General features: G+C 36.1%; 1 protein-coding gene and 1 non-coding gene across 3 annotated transcripts; both read right to left on the bottom strand.

The window, feature by feature from the left end:
* Nucleotides 1–606: 606 nt before the first annotated feature.
* TRNAN-GUU lies at nt 607–680 on the bottom strand. Its single transcript has one exon. It is a non-coding gene; the product is annotated as a tRNA-Asn (tRNA).
* A 4,812-nt stretch (nt 681–5,492) lies between these two features.
* On the bottom strand, nt 5,493–17,913 carry LOC110102788 (diacylglycerol kinase 7; the record flags this gene model as incomplete). 2 transcript variants are annotated; one of them, XM_028698617.1, is given in 13 exon segments in its annotated part: nt 5,493–5,701; nt 8,651–8,871; nt 11,301–11,417; nt 11,835–11,922; nt 12,135–12,212; nt 12,941–13,011; nt 14,858–14,940; nt 15,601–15,676; nt 15,944–16,031; nt 16,608–16,693; nt 16,774–16,911; nt 17,015–17,137; nt 17,477–17,913. In XM_028698617.1, coding segments are annotated over 13 exon segments (1,629 nt in total). In that variant the 5' UTR covers nt 17,828–17,913.
* Nucleotides 17,914–18,344: the final 431 nt, after the last annotated feature.

Raw genomic sequence — 18,344 nt, forward strand, 5'->3', positions numbered from 1 at the left:
TTTTTGAAGATTCAGAACATCTGTTCCAAATAAAAAATTATTATTTGTCATTCTCGTACTCGGACATCATCCAGAGGTCAATTAGGACCTGTCACGTCACCAATTTACTTTGTACCGCTGTGTATCAGATGACTTGACACGTACTAATTGACCTCCAAACCATCCGACACGTGATTTCTTTTTCTCCTTTTATTCAATCAATCATCAATTACAGCAACCAGCATTCTTCATCTTTCTACGATAACTCTTCATAATATTAGCAATCTTCCGCTCATCAACGGCGGACATTACAACTAAAAAATTGGCAGAATTTGTCATTCTTAAAGTCTAGAGTGCATTTAACTAAATAAATATAGTTGAGAATATATCAACAAAACTGACTGAAATGGAAATTCATATAAACTTAATTTTAAAAAAAAATTAATCAATTATAATTTATTGAAGAAAATATCCTAAAATGCAACTTCCTTATTTTTTGAAACTATTAATGATGATTAAATCTTTTATTAAGTTAGCACCTGATGTTCTTTTCTTCATTCATATTGCAAACTCCATAGCTGTAGCAAAAAATTTATGAAATATTAATAAAACATAATAATATCCAATCGCTAGAGGGAGGGCTTGAACCTCCGACCTTGTGGTTAACAGCCACACGCTCTAACCAACTGAGCTACTCCAGCTTTTTATATAATGTTTAATATGCTTTATTTAAATACTTATAGTTAGTACAAAAATATTTGCCTTCGAAATACTACCCCAAATAAAAAATGAGAATAATTGAAACTTACCCACCAATAAATTTTAATTCCAATTAAATATATAATACATTTGAAAATTTATTACATATATAATTGTTTTCTTTAACTTTTGACTAATCATTAAAATCTCGTGGATAAATTTTTTGAGAAAAAAAAAAATACTTAAAAATATTCTAAACAATTTGAGCTTGAATGCTCCAAAAGTAAATTACATCGAGATATTGATATACAATTATTTTGATATTGATACATTCCAAAAAAATCGTCTAGAGTGGGCATGAATATTGATGCATATTTGAATTAGAAAATTTCAAAATTAAATTCGGGGTCATCCAAACTTCAATTTCAACAAGCTTATAGTCAAATTGAACGTCTTGAAGAGAGAAACCCAGCGACTCCAAAATCAGTCTAATCCGCACATAAATGGGTCCAAATTGGTGGGTCACTGCACATTTGGAAAATTCAAAGAATAAATTGGATGATTAAATGATCTCTAAATATGATATGCTTATAGTCGAATCGAGCGACTCAACGAGACAAATCCAATAAGTCCAATATCGCTTAATTCTAACATCATTTGAACACATAAATATTTGACAAATACTATATAATCGAGGGGATCAACATGGGTCGTCCGATGGAGCACTCCGAATTTGACCCAAATCTTCTCCAAATTTATGGGGCATGCCACTCTAAAAAAATTTATAAATAGACCACCACTTCCCACATGAAAAGGGGCTTGGAACCTTTGGCTGGAGATTCAAATGAGCTCTAAGGCTTCAAGGATTTAGAGCTCCACTAAAGCACCATCGAAGGCAAACTTATGTCAGCCGATCGAAAGACCGTTAGACCTCCTCCCGATCGCCAACCTTCGACCATCGTCGTACTTCCACATGGCCACCGACAGCTTTCAAACTTCAACCCGCCCATCATCAGGTCACCACCCGGCCGCCGAACCATTCCCTGGCCACCTACCGCCACAAAACCATTGTCTGGCCTCCAACTATCAATGGACCTCGGCTCGATTGCCAATCGTTGCAGGACCACTGCTCGCCCAATAATCATAGTCGAACCTCTGAGCACAGTCGCCATTCGACAATGGCCCCTCGCACCTCAAAGTTTGAGCAAGCATCGACGACGAGCATATGCCTTATAAGCGATGACATGCATTAAGTGTTAATGTTAATGGCAATGGTGGGCAACAAAGTTGGTTGGTGTTGGATTTGGTTTCAATGGCTTACATTAGTCATATATTTGATGATGTGCGTTGAAGTTGTTGTGAAAGTGTGAAACAAAGTCAGAGGAGATTAGAATTTGTATTGACTACATGCATTAGCCTTATAAGATATGGCATACATTGATCCTATTGGCGACGATAGGCAATGAAGTCCGTGAGCATCGTCATTGATGTCAATGGCTTGCATTGCTCTTACAAGCGATGGAGTGCAATAATGTTGTTAGTGATGTTATTTGATGAAATCAACATACATTTGGAGTAGTTAGGAAACATTAGCTAGCAGACTATAGCCGAGAAACGATAGTTAGGAGATCATAATCAACAAATGATAGTTTTAAGACAACAATTGTGAGGAGATAGTCGAGAGATTGTTGTTGGTCATCAGTAATCAAAGGATCATAGTAAGACAACAATGGTGAGGAGATAGTCATGACCACCATCGGGCAATAGTGATCGAGAAAATATAGTTTAGCAATGATAGTCAAGAGACCAAAGTCAAACCATGGTAGATAGGAGATCATAATCAACAAATGATAGTCGAGAGATCATAAAAGGGTGACGATGGTTAGAAGATTGTAGTCAGACGATAGTGGCTAGGGGATGGGTACATAGTTGAGCAATGGTTGTGGAAAGATCAAAATCAAACGATGGTGGTCAAGCGATCATGATTGAATTATGGAGGCCAAGAGAAAATTGTGGGGCAATCATAGCTGGGAGACCGTAGTTTAACAATGGAGGTCTAAAGATTATAGTGGAGCAATGTTGCTTGTGAGTCTATAATTAAGTGATGGTGATCAAGTGACTGTAGTTAGGCAAAAATATCGAGGTATCACAGGTGGGAGATAGTGGTCAAGGTACCATATACAGGCGACAAAGTTTGGTGGAATGTATTCGAGCAACAGAGGTCGGTGGAATGTATTCAAGCCACATTGATGGCATCATAAACCTACTATTATATTGAAATTTCATATCTAGTAATAATATATTAGGCTAAGGCATTCTTTTTAAGGGTGGTAGCCTCAAGTGCATGATCAAGTTCATGGTACCACATCAGAAAGCAAAATTTATGCTAAATGTGACTCGTATGTTCTTAGATCAAGTAGTATTTGCGTCCGATGACATTATGTGCTGTTGAAACCTTTATGGCTTTGAAATCTTAGAGTTCTCAACTTGGAGAGAGTCACAAATGAGATCTAAATTTTGCATTAACATGAAAGCCTTCAGTGTGAAAGCTTGAATATATATTAGGTGATTTTGCATTCACTTATTATATTTTCTTGAGTTGAGGGCTCTATAAATTGAATCATAAGGCCATAAACCATCATTGCCATAAAAATATTATATGATTCCGAGTTTTTAGAACTGGAAAAGTATTGAGAAGAGAGCATATAGGAGAAAATGTGTGTGCAGAATACGTATCATAAAAACTCTGAATCAATAATAATTTTTAAATAACTTCTAAATTGAATATTTTTAAATAACTTCTAAGGGAATGTACATTGAATTTCATTTTGTTGGGCACTGATTATAACTTATTAATGGATTATATCATTTTTATTTCATAGATGACTATTTATGCTAAATACAAACATTTTTTTGGTGTTTTTTTTTAATATTTAATCTCTTTTGCAATTATTTATCATTCAAAGCAATTTTTTTTTCCAAAATTTAGGGTTCTGTAGCTAAATATTATTAGGCATAATCTTTTTTCTGACATGCAAATCCTTTATTATTACATTGATTGTAAAGGTGCAACTAATGCTTCCTAGTTATCTATTTCAGTTTGGATGTAGGGATTGCATTCAAAAACTAACCAAAAGTTTTCTATTTCTTAATTCATTCTCAATCATCCAGAATGAAGTGAATGATTAAGATGCATTAACAGACCACAGTTATCATGATCATTACAGAGTATCTACTTGCTTCCTTATATATCAAATAATGTGATGGATTTGAAAGTGACCAATCCACAACCTGACCTGTAAAAACTCACTTGCATATAGGGGTGTCAATTCGGGTCGACAAGTCGGGTTCGGGTCGAACCCGACTTGACCCGGGTATAAACGGGCCAACTCAAACGCGACCCGTTTAAATAAACGGATCAAAATAATAAACCCGAACCCAAACCGCACGAGTTGCCGGGTTGACCCGACCCAACCCGCGAACCTGTTTAATTCAAAAGCTGGGCGATGTCAGACTAGACAGCATCGACGGCATGGCGAGAGTAGGGTCGACATCGGCCTACTGCGGTGCTGCCTGCAAGCCGCAGAGGTTGTGTTAGAAATGGACGGAGCAGCTGGCGGACAGGCGGAGTGACGCGACTCGACGACTGGCGTTTGGCGGAGTGGCACGAACGTCGTGCATGAGCGAACGCTACTGTCGACTGGCCCGGACAAGCGGCGACGCGGCATGATGAGTTGACCGCAATGGACAGACGCGACAGATGAAATTGGTTGATAGTGATGGGCATACACGAGAAAGTTAGGCGGGAATTGAAATTTTGGAATTATAGAATATAAACAGGTCAATTCGGGTCGACTCGTGGGTTTCCGAGTCGAACCCAAACCCAACCCGTTTAACAAACAGGTCGAAAATTCAAACCCGGACCCGACCCGTTTAACAAACAGGTTGACCTAAACCTGAATTTTTAAAAGTTGGATTTCAGTTCGGGTTAAAAATTGACACCCCTACTTGCATAGCATTTGCACACTCAGCAAGCACAGACACGATTTTACATTGTATGGATGAGTTTTGATATATCATCAAAAAATTATCTTGATCGGGCACAAATCTCAAGGCAGAAGTTTGGCAATCATTTTTTTTTTTTTTTTTTTGCTAAAATCGCTCTTGATCCACGTTGATGCATCAAGTTCAAGTAGGTTGCCACACCAAATCAGTAAACCAACTAACCATCAGTTGATGACGAGGCAAACAATTCTATATAGAACTCGAGAAGACTACCACAATTTTTTATCGAGGTCAAAGACATCATAAATGGCTTATTAAAATACAATAAAGAACTAAACATCAAGAACAAAAATAAAAATAATTCCAAACGGTCCCCTGGTAAATGAATTCCTCTACATCTAATGATACTATTATACAAGGTAACATTGATCCATTTAAATACATAGCAGGCAAAAAATGATCATCATATGCTCTACAACAGATTTTTTTTTCAACTATTAAGAAGAATATAACCCAAGAACAAAGATATTACTGATTTGTTTAGGATAGCTTTTTTTGCTACTTTCTATTAGAAAGTTATTTTAGAAAGCAGAAGCTGTCGCAAACCAAGCCTAAAAGTTACAATTACCCGGTGATCATAAGCGACTGATAAGGTACTCTTTTTATGTCAACTATTGTTGAGTGTTCACCTTCAAGCGGCTGCTTCCATGGCTCCCCATCCATCTGCATGTATGCTCTTCTCCACGCAATAAAACTACTTTTTAGTAAAAAAATTTCTCAAGAATTTGAGAAATTTTTCTATTAGAAAATTATTTTAGAAAGCAGCAAAGAAACTGTCGCAAACCAAGCCTAAAAGTTACAATTACCCGGTGATCATAAGCGACTGATAAGGTACTCTTTTTATGTCAACTATTGTTGAGTGTTCACCTTCAAGCGGCTGCTTCCATGGCTCCCCATCCATCTGCATGTATGCTCTTCTCCACGCACCGCCTCTGACTTCCAACCTAACTGCAGCAGCCTGAAAGTTCACACAGTAAAGAGAACTATATCGTAAAGATTTGCGATTAAATAAATCAACAAATAGTGATTTATATATGAAACATTAATAAAAAAGGACCGTGGATGATTAATGATATCATGATTGATGAGCAATACAATTCTCAACAAAAAAGAAGCGAAAAACAAAAGAAACATATTCGAGAGCATTAATAGTGCAAATAGTTTTCAGTATGCTTTTATATTTTAATAAAATGATTTTAACACAGAGAGAACTTTTAACTAACGCTTGATAAATAAACCTAAATATTCCTGGTGTGATCATTTATGAAGAAAATAAAATAATGAAAACCCAAAAAAAGTAGACATAACTTGATTCTCGGATATCTAAATATGCCAATATAGGCACGTTGAAACGTGAAAAGGACGATAAAATAAGGAGATCCTATTTTTAGCATGGGAAACATATTTCTTGGTGTGTAATAAAAAAAAATTTCGTAGTTACTCGTCACGTGGGGAGAAAAGTACCAATATATAAAAATCAAAGCATGCCAAAAAGGGCAACATGAGAAACCGAAATGGGGGGCTTAGAATTTGTAAAAAGTAACCATATTACCCGTATGAAATAATAATTGAGAAAATTATCAAAATGGTCCCCAAGTCTTTAACTCTTTGTGAGGGATCAAAATAATCCTCAACTATTACAAAAGCAACTATTTTGGCCCTACCGTCAATTTTAAATGTAAAAGTGAGATGGACATGAGGGTATTATCGGAACAAGCAAAGCGCACTAACAGAAGAAATATGGCTACCTTTACAACGAGCAAGCTCCTGTCATCGTTGTTACTACCGATCGCAGTTGATTTGGCCAAAGAAGCGCGCAAACGGAAGAAAGATGGCTAGCTTCGCAACCAACAAGCTCTCATCGTCATCATTACTTCCAATCAAACAGACAAACGATGAAGGGTGATTTCGGACCCGAAAGGAAGGAATGTCGCCGAAGGAGGTGCAGAAGTTATTTAGCTAGTCATTCAAAACTCTACCTATCAGGCAAAGGAGGCGAAGTTGAAGAGCAACGAACAGTGGAGAAGGGGTAAAGAAATTGTGTATAATTTTTTTATTAAAGAAAAACTTAATAATTTTTTTTACAAAATTTATAATCTTTAAAAAATTGCATTTATTAAATATTTTAATTAAAAAAAGACTAAATTACCCTTATACTTAACACCATCAACCCTGCGATTAGATGACAGGACTAAAAAAGTCTCATTTAGAGAATTTGAGGGACCAAATCAAAATAGTTGGAGACTATTTTGATCCCTCACAAAGAGTTGAGGGACCATATCGGTCCTAAAGGAGCACTAGTGAAGTTGGATGAGATAGGTTAAGTTCTATTCATATAACATTATATAAAGAAATAAATAAATAGTATCTCCTCATCTCTCTCTCTCCACATCTTACTAGTACTCTCTCTCTCCCCCCTCCTCATCTCTCTCTCCACATCTAACTGGTACTCTCTCTCTCCCTCCCTATCTCTCTCTCCTTATGTCGCTCGCTTATTTCTCTCTCCATTTAGGCAGAATACACTAAAGTATAAAGGGCATTCAGATTAAGCCAAATAATTTGGCGTATTTGGAATGCGCTAAAATATTTAGCGAATTTTCTCTATTTTAAATTATTTTTTAAATATGATCCTTTAGTTAATTTTAAAAAATAATGAGTTCCTCCTTAAAATTTGGCCAAGGTGATATGTCATTTAACAATGCTAAAACAACAACAACAACAACATCAAGCCTTAATCCCACTATGCGGGGTCGACTACATGAGTCTTTTTTCTCCATTGTGTCATGTTAGAGTTAAATTCTCAATAGGATGTCCGGATGTAAAAATGTAAACAAAAAAAAAGGAGTTGCAACCACCATTATGAACACCACCACAACTGCCTCAGCCATGATATGATGACTATGACCACCCTTTGTTCCAAAAACAGGATGTCCGGATCAATACGATCACAATAGAATGTAGATTAGGTAATTCAAAAATCCAAAAATATGAGAAACGAAGATATGAGGGGATGCAAAGTGCACTATAAATTGAGAATAAATAAATGGTAAATATAAATGAAGCCAAAAAATGAATTTAGCAAGAAGAAACTATTTGTTTTGTTTTTGCCAAGTGATTGGATCAAGGATAAAGAAGGCAATGTTAACTAAGTTCATATACTTTTCCCATCAAGGTGAAGCAACTCCTGAATAGATTTTTAACCTTGTTTCAAAGAATAAGGTTTTGAGCAGAGAATGCATACTCAAAAGAGATTCTCCCAAAGTTTGGTGGAACATAGAAAGCCTCACATTCCATTTAGTAGTCTCTTTATAATAACTATAAATGCAATAGTGAATTAAAGGATATTGAGCATTCATATGAGAACAACATAATGAAAAACTTATCATGCGATGTATTTGATGGTGTCCGTCCATTCAAAAAGCGGAGAGTCAAGATGATTCAATCTCTCATTACATCTCAAGAGGAAATTGGAAGCCTTAGACCATGATATGATTGATACCATTAAATTTAATAGTTGTAACAAACGTGGTGATGTAGAACAATCATGAGAAGATATGCTTAAAGGATGTTTGCACGTTTAGTTTTAGAGAACAATAATAAGCAAGATCTCATGTTGGTTTGAACGATAAAATAAAATATTAAAGTGATAAATAGTGTTGGTTAATTTACATGCATAGAAGTTAAGAGCATTAAAATCAATCAATTTAATCTACACTTTTGCATACGTGAATGGTCTCAACCATAAATCCCTTCGTTAACATTAAGACTAGCTACTACAAGGAACCCTTCACTCAACTCTTCCTATTACTAGGCTTAGCGGAGGGACCAACAACATCTTTGTGAATCAAAATATAACCACGTGGGAGAGATAAACTAAGAGGCTAAAAGAGTCGGAGGTCGAGTTTACCCGAAGTATGAAGTATACGAGGCTCCTGTGGTCATAGGAAGGCTTGGAAGGAGGTAGGTGGCATCCACGAACCTTCTTGAAGGTGTGATCAGCAATCTGACGCGTCCTGACAGCATTTGAAGACCTTCCACTTGGCTGGACAGCAAGAAACAGGTGCAGGTTTTCTCAGGACAGCACACTCTCATACCCAAAAAAGTCTCAGGCAGTGGACGGGGACTTATCTGATCAATTGGACAGCAAGTACACATTCCGGATCAGCTGGTGGGGATGTGCAGAATTTAGTGGACAGCAGTTTACCAATTCTCTGAACTTCTGAACAGCAATCCCGTTAGGAAGATTTTAGGCTCTCTTGTTCCGTTTGGAGAAAAGAGAGAGGTCTAAGGGCTAATTCAAATCAACTCTAATTTGAATTTCAATTGGGCGTAATTTGGGGGATTGAATGATAATTGATTGAGGCGAGAATTAAGAAGAAATTAATGAGGGGTAGGCCGGCCATGAGAGAAAGGGGGAAATTTGTGTCTAAATTCGTTGTATGTGGTCCACGGCATTAATGACGATGGGGAATTAAAATCTGAAATTAATCTCAGATTTTATTAGATTGAATTGCTTTCCTAAATGACTTGGGCTAATTGGAAAGAAATTTGAAATTCAAATCAATTCGATTTGAATTTGAATTCTTCCCAAAAATGCTATGGACAAATATGGAAGGTATTGAATAGGGAATTTAATGTGGGGATCCTATGTTAGGCGAGGTGGTGAGGCCGGTGGTGGGGAAATTAATTTGAAATTTGAATTCAAATTAATTTTCAATTAATGCATTGATGTGGTTTTAATGGGAGGAAAGCCACATGGTGGTCGACGGCATGTAGAGAGAGAGGGAGGGGATTTTGGAAAGGTTTGGGGAGTTTCCAAAGAGGGATTGTGGATTAGGAAAATGATTATAACATCCAATTTGTTTGAAATTTAAATTGAAGTCATGAATAAAACTTTCCTAAATAGGAATTTCCAAAATTGGAAAGTTTTGAAATTCAAAATTTGAATTTCAAATTGACTCCAATTTTCCCTCACAAGCCCAACTAAATTTGGAAGATAGCATGATGATTGAGATCATCATCACAACGAAAAAGGGGGGGTTGGTGGGGGCGGCGACAAGAGGAAGGGAATGGGTGGGTTGATTGCTTGCCGTCGGGTTTTGATAATTTTGGTGGAGATTGGATATGAAGTGGGGAAGCTATGGGATGAAAAGGATGTGGGAGTAAGGGGGAAAGAAAAAGATAGGGTAAAGAGAACCACAAACCCGAACGCTTCCAAGGTTGGTGGGTATTGCGTTGCTCTTCACCAAGGGACTTTCTCAAAGCTCTCTCTAAGAACTCTCAAACTCTCACAAGAGTAAAACATAGAAATTTTCATAATAATCTTCATTAGCCCTTCTCCAAGAAGAAGAGGGATTTAAATAGACAAATACAATAAGGAAAAAATAAAAGACAACAATGCCCTCGGGGCTTACAAAGAACTAATCCCTTAAGCAAGGGCATAAATGGAAAAAAGACAGTAAATAAATAAATACATCACATATAAATGAAAAAAAGGCGTCATCATAGCCGTCGATCATTAGCCATGTCCCTGATGGAACATTAAGGGTCTGATGTCCGCATCACGTGGACAATATTTTCATCATGGGAAAAGGTGTATAGGAAGCCATAAACAAAGACCACGACGAGTGATGGCTTATTGAAGTAGAAGACGATGTGTTCTAGCAATCAAGCATGAGAAAGTGAGTACAAAAATAGTAAAAAATGCTATGCATGGCTAAGCGTGTTTATGAAAACAATGGCGGCAACAAATGAGCTTGATGTACAAGCTCAATTGTGGAATCCGATGCACGAAGAATGCAAATGCAAGAAAATGACACAAGCTCAGGTTGAATGTATGAGGTGAGCTTGATATGTTGGTTGTGAGATATTCAGAGAAGGGGCAAGGTCTCAGACGCAAGTGTAGGCTTGAGAGGATGTGCTCGGGTTAAAGAGAGGAGCACCACGGGTTAGGCTAACCAAACTCTGATACCATATTAGAGAGGAAATCTCTTTCTTGTGTATTATTCACAAGGAAATATTTCATAAAAAGTTTAATATAACATTCTAAGAAATAGAAAAATATTCATATTCATTAAATATAAATTAATTTCCTATCTTGATGTTTTCCTACTCTAACAAATTTTTTTGTGCCGCTCAACAATAATGAATGAAAAAAAGGACATGTATAAAGTCAAACCCTAACTACTTGACAGAAGGCTGATAATGATGATGATGATGATGATAACGATTTTCAAAACCTTTCAAGTTCACTATCTGAAGCAATACACAAGGTAGTATAACCCAATCAACAAGGTCAGATACAGATGTTATTATGTTAAATACTCCATTGACTATGACTAAAAAGCACAAGTAATGAAAATGCATCACAACTAAAAGCTTAACATCATCATAGTAACAACTACCAACATAAAAAGAAGAAAAAAAGCTTCTCAAAATGACAAATGACAGTTATAGTGTGTGAAAAACTTATAGCCATCACCAGAAGAGTTGAATTTCATCAAAAGTTCAACTTATATTAGAGACTTTGTAAGTACGTGAAAGAAATAATTAAGTACCTGAGCTATGCGCTTGGCAGTTATAAGCTCAACCATTACGACTGAAGCATGCCAACCTTGCTTAAGGCCAAAGATTTCAAGGAGGCCATCATCCAAATGGGCCTCAACAAAGCCTCTCTGTTACGCAAAATGATAAGTCAAGAACAACAGATGCACTTTGTCAACTGATATTAATAAATAATAGAACAATATCTAGTTTTTATTGAAACATCTATGAATTGCTTGACGGTTTCGTGGAAGGAAAGCATATGAAACGTGCATATGCTCAAGTAAAGGAATTTCACAGACATAGCATGCCTTCAAACGCCCGTACATGTTATCAAATAGATGGCAGTCAATTTCACATTAACCACTTATGAAGATTAGGCTGGGCTTCCCGAGCAGAAATGAATAAACTTCTGATGAAGAGTATTATTAGAGTTTAAACGCAAATATAATTGCTGAAGATAACACAGGAAGTAGAGTTTATATCACAAAACAAAAAAACCATCCTTGTACAGATCAAGCGCACAGGCAGATGTAAATTTTCTTCACCTTTTCGAGATATTCAGGCTTGGGATGGCCCCAAGGATTTCTTCCACTTCCGTAGTTGTGAAGATTTAAGCAAACTATTGACCTTACACTGCAGTCAAAGACCAAGTATGAGAATTCCCAAACACAAAAAAAAACAGAAAACCGGAAGAAATTGCCAAACCAAAGACATTTTGACTCTAGAGCAAATCATTTCTTAACTGGTACAAACTAATAAAACATATTACTAAAAAAATTCTAACAATAACAGGCAAGCAACATTGTTTATCCAAATTCAGATAAAAAATGAAGTAGATAGCTTACCTTTTTGGAACTGGAATTACCTCCCATTCTGAACAATTTACTTTCTTTATATAAATACGTAGAATGTTCCTTAGTCCTCTGAATGAATAGGTTCAAAATTATACATCAGTAAATTTGCAATAACTGCAGATATTAGGCATGCAATAAAGAAAGAAAGGAAAGCAGCGCTCTAAAAGATAAACAAAAACTTTTGCGACAATATGCCCCAAATTACCTGAGGTCTTAAGTTGGAATTCCAAGAATCAAATACTACAGGGTTTCCTTTTTGGGGTCACCATAAAAATAAGCTGAATGCCAGAAACATGGATTTAATTTATTTTGAAGAAAGCAATGGATAAGGTTTGGAACTCAATTGTGACATGATTTTTAACCCATTCCCGTTTTGGCATAGATCCAAACAAACCCTCTCAAAGCATGATCAATGATTCATTCTCTTTTGATATCTAAACCATAATGTATTCAAGGCAGTTTATGACCAGTGAAAGGCATAATTCAGAATAGAATGTCAATCGACATACCGAAGAGGAAAAAAATAGCCTCAGAAATCAATTTTAAACTTTTGGTTATATTTTAGTTCATTAAGGCACTGACACAATCCCCAAGACAATAACATGCCAAACTCCCGCAATATGTTTCAGCTTTCAAGCAATCATATAAATACTCCAAATGTTAATGAAGTTCAATTGATTTGGCATATAAATAGCACAACTTGCAAAGATAATGAAATTCATATAAGTTCTAAAGATAACATAATTTTGTATAAAAATCTTAAAAGAATTGCAACTTTAATGCATCAAGCTGCTAACCTTAAACTAGGATCAGTTGCACAGGGCGTAAAAAACCATCCTTGAGTGCAGCTATATCCGCTGTAGATTAGCTGGAATGAAGAACATGAAATAAATTAGACAATATGAGTGCTACTACATTCATTTCCATATCTATAATGAAGAAACAAGTAGAGCAGGGATGCAGGTAGTAAACTTGTGCTAAATGACATTGCAATACTAGGTTAAAGCTGTACAGGAAAATCCACTAATACGAGAAAATTTTATAACATCTGACTTTAAATTTCTGGACAGATTCTACTTCGAGGTATAAAAGCAATTTCATCAAATGCATATCACTAGAGAATCACCATTGTCATTCCTTTCGTGGCTTCTGAGTTTTTAGGTTTAAGAATAACTTCCATATTCCACATTGGGCCTTTACAATGTTGATGGATGCTTATTTTCAAATTTGCATCAGAGCCTTAGTAAAATATTTACCAACTATATGTCTTCTTATGAACTGTTTCTTATAGCATTAATCATTTCCATTGAAACACTTTTGTTTGTTCATAAGAATTTTGATGTTGCTACGAGTTCTTAAGACCATGATAGAAATAAGAATGTTAAGACAGTTATGAGAAAAGTTAAAGGGATAAATTAAAGAATGATATGTTAGAAGAATGATAAAGTGGAATCTATTGAAGGTAAAATAGTTGAAAATAGACTTAGGTGATTTAGAAATGGATAACAAAAGTCAAAAAATACTCCTATCATGAAGATAAATAAACCTAGTGCTGGAAAATTAGGAAGGAAAAAGGATAAATCTTAAATAGCATGGATAATGATTTACAAAGAATAAATTTAACACATTCATACAATAATCAACAAAATTGAATGAAAAATGAAAATTTACGAAGCCAAACTTAAATAGATAGGATAAAGCTAATATTATGATGTTGATAAACTCAAGTACAAGATTACTTTAAACCAAAATCAATGTAAATTTGAGCCTATCTTCTAAGCTGAAACCCTTTTCAATTTTCAATTGATCTCCTATCTTGTAAGACATTGCTAGTCCAATATACATACATGCATCCTTCAATATAGAGATGCATAAACACATTAATACAAGTTTAAATGCTTTCAAAAATAATGTATACACACATTCATGCAAAATAGTGGTACATGTTTTGATCTGCCCTCGAACTTTAGCTCAATTCAACTAAGCTCAATCCAAGCATTGCTACATAGTTGGCCCACTAATTTATAATCGGTTTTAATAGAAGACAAAAAATCAATCAATTTTTAAGCGATTTCTAATCTTCAAATAAAATTAACAAACTTATCCATTAATGGCTCCATCTAGAGTTCACAAGCCGATTCTATAGCAAGGTACCAATAGATGACCAGCAAAAAGGGCACTGCCAATTCACCTACGCTTCTCATGTGTAATCTGTAGTATTTCCTCGAAACATAAGAGCCACAAACCAAAAATTTTCATCCAAAAATTTACAGAGCATAAAAGCATGAACTGATCAAACAAAACCAACTAGAAGTTGAATATTGCTTGGATCCTTATTTTCCACAGAGACAAGCGGTCTAAATTTCATAGAGCATGTGAAGTAAAGAACAACACTTATACCTACAAATCATGGCAGATTAGCACAAAGACTTCATGAAATAGAATACCATGCATCAATGTGCGCACAAAAAAATAAAGAAAGCATCTTCGCTAGGCTTTTCTCGACTAAAACTTAGCATGAGCAAGCATAAATATATGACATAAATGCAGATTCCAAGCCATGTGGTAAGAAACTTGCATCTGACGTAAGAAGAAATTATTGTCAGGACAATTTACTATATAGAAAATGAAGGCAACAAGAAATAAGAAATGAAAAGCCGTAACTTCAATTATAAATTCCAAGCTAAACAAATTGGAAGAAGCCTAAACAACACCTTGTTTGAAACTGGACCTCGTGCAAGGTTTGGATTTTTATCACGTAAATGATGGAACCCATAAGCAACTTGAGCATCCATTCCTTCATCATGAAATTAGAAAATTAGTATACATGAAATAAACACAAAGAAACTAAAAAATAAAAAAATGCAACCTCATGACTCAAACATGTCATGTTGAGCAAGATTAAGTAATAAGCTCGACTGCTTGAGTAAATAGCATTTTAAACCATACCTTTATTCTTCCTTTGAATTATTACAGCAACAATGTCACAGTTTAATAATAAGGTAATAACGTGAGCTTAGCTAGATTATCCAAAACTAAACCAAACGATATAGGAGTTTAAATAGAAAAAAGCTCAATTTTAAAATAAAATAATTACCGAATTCCAACTTGACACCCGTGCAACTATAACTAAAATGATTTTCATATCATCATATAAAAATTCATTACAACGCTTCAAACAAGAAATGACAGTCAAAAAATGCTTCTTAAGAAGTAGTAAGGACAATTCTTGGAGCATAAATATTATGAATTGCCTGTATAGAAAAGCATTGCATAAAAAATGGACAAACAAATCATGCATCAGTAAGGTATTTCAAACATGGAGTAATATGATGTCAAAAAAATATTTATCGGGCAACCCATGGTTGAACTAACTATGGTCAAAAAATAAATAAATAATGCATAAACTTCAAGAAAATGTATTAATGCAGGAGAGAAATCTTAAGTGTAGTATTACCAATACTAAAATAGTTATAGAAGACCCCTTCAAAGCATGAAACCTTGTCCGGTAAATTACCATCGATATCAAACTCCTGTAAAAGAAAAACATTAATAATAATAAATAACATAGAATAGAACTAAGCCATATCATAATGAAACAGAATAATAAAAGCCATAAGAATTCTGATATTACAGAATACTGCGAGTATAGAAAATTTTTCAATAAATCAAGAGTAAGATGAATAAAATTGATCAACCTAGATTCTAAATATTTTATGGAAGTAATAATTTGTTCCAGCTTAAGAAAAAGCTCCCTTAAGTTTCAAATTAGTTAATGAGAACTATACTACTTTCACAACCTGACTGAAGTTAGGTTGCTCTCTATGCCTAAGAGAGTGCGGCAATTCTAATTTTTCCACTTCCGGCATTGTGACGGTGACATGCCAGCTGCAAAAAATAAAAATGACAGCCATTAGTTTATGTCAAAACAACCAGAAACTACTAATGTAATTGAAACCTTGGATTTGCAGGCATGCTCTCATAATTCTCTCCTTCTCTCATTAACTTGCTCTAAAAATAGTATAAAGGAAGATAAGTTATTTAAATCCAAAAACAAAACAAAAAAACAAAATCTAAACCAAATTTTTACACATGAACGTACAACTGAAGATCCCATAGAGATATAACAGATGGTTTCAAAACAAACCTAAGCTAGCCAATGTGTTTTGCACTCCAAAATACCAAATGGCAAATACTACTACAGGACTGCAGAAACAATTATCATAATGTTGTAATTATGACATATATCAATATTTCCCTAGCTTCAATGCTAATGGTACAACATGTTTACATTGATTATGCCATGCCAGAAGTCATTAGTGTCCCAACTAATTCTCCAAAATAGATGCAAAGCCATAGCATGTCACAAAAAATGTTCTGGTGTTGAATTTTAGAAAAGAAGCTGAATAATACTATCAGAAATTAAACATATATTAACAAGATAAAATTAGAGATAAATGTCACCTATCCAGACGACAGACAGGACCTTTAGCTGCCTTAAGAAGCGAGCGTTTTACAGCCGATCTCCAGGCGAATGGAAATGAACCGCCCTACGTTGAAATAACAAAAATCCAGATAACAACACCATTGGCCTACAAAATCTAAACTTACTAGAAGAACAGCTCCTTACCCAATTAAAACTCCTAGAAAGATCGTTACCCGTACCAAGTGGAATAATTGCAGTAGGAGGAACTGGTTCTCTGTTCTGAGCATAAAGCTCCCCTAGACATCCTAATACCCAACCTACTGTGCCATCACCTCCCGCGACCTGCCAATCAATAGCTCATACAGTTTTAGCATATTAATCTTGGATGTTTTACTAAATCACTTTTAAGTCAAGATGTTCATTATTATACATCAAATCAGCATACCACAACCCTCAACCTCTCTCGAGTGACCTTCGCAATTACATCACCGGATTCCGCCAACTTCTCCAAGCATAGCAACGCGTATTGCACGAAATCGGAGGGCTTTACTTCAGATAGATCAAAAACCTGCAGCACAGAACACCGCAGACTGTAAACAATCGCAAATCCTCAAAAAAAAGGGGGTCATAGGCAGGAAGCATAGAAAGAACCATACCATGCTTTTCTTCTCAACCCAAAATAACATAAACCCAAAAATAAGAGGGGAAAAAACAGAAAACCGCTAAAACCATGAAATAGTTCAAAAACCCAGATCAAAGTTCTAACTAAACCAGTCATGCCATAATATTCCAAGAAACCGTCGTATAGTGTATGTGATCCCAAGAAAACCCGCAAACTCCTACATAAAGTCCAAAACCAGAAACCGAAATCTGCTTCCAGCAAGAGAAACAGAGAGAAAATCCCAACCTGATATTCTCCCATAAGCTCCTGCAACCTAGCCATGAGTTCCGGTCCGTGTCGGCCCCCACTGCGCGAGTTCACAAAGACCACCAACGGCGCTTCCGGCGGCTCCACCACCGCCCTCTCAGCAGCCGCGTCGGCGTACTTCCTCGCAGCAGCACCCGGGTCCCTAAACTTGATCGCTTCCCGCATCGTCGCAGCCAGGTCCGCCGGGATCAAGATCCTCCTCCTCAGCTCCTCCTTATCTACCCGCACCCCCGCCGCTGCCCCTCCTAAGCCCTTCAACGCATCTAGGACAGACGACCTCGTCGCCACACTAGTCTCCACCATCTCTGATGGCGTCGTCCTCTCCCCCATCTCTCTCTCTCTCTCTGAATTCTTTGCTCTGCTTCTGGGCTGCGTTTTTTTTTCTGTAAGCTTTTGTAGCGAGATGGAAACCGAGACGAAGGGGCAGTAGAAAAGAGGGAGAGGACGTGAGGACTAAAGATTGTGGGTTTTGTAATAAATACCGAAACTGCCACTAAGGGCAGGTTTCTAATTTTACTGCGACATTAGAGGGAAGGGTCAAGACTGGTAATTTTAATTTTTATATCAATTAGTATAAAATATATTCTGATCAAATACTGACCTAAATTTTCTCCATTTGGATGCGGATGTCTCGCCAGTCACCAACTTAGACAGTGATACGATGTGATCCGTTGCCACATCGCAACAAACAGCAAACAGCAAACAGCAAACAGCAACATGAAAAAGATAAATTTTCATTAAAATTACTTTTATGTGTAGACAGTACACCCACCATCCAAAATAGGAGAAACACTGAGCCCACAAACAAAGCTTTTATTTTTTGGGAAAATTTTTGGGGCATAGCCCG

Source organism: Dendrobium catenatum, unplaced genomic scaffold (genome assembly GCF_001605985.2).
Source record: "Dendrobium catenatum unplaced genomic scaffold, ASM160598v2 fragScaff_scaffold_1117, whole genome shotgun sequence".
Taxonomy (NCBI): Eukaryota; Viridiplantae; Streptophyta; class Magnoliopsida; order Asparagales; family Orchidaceae; genus Dendrobium; species Dendrobium catenatum.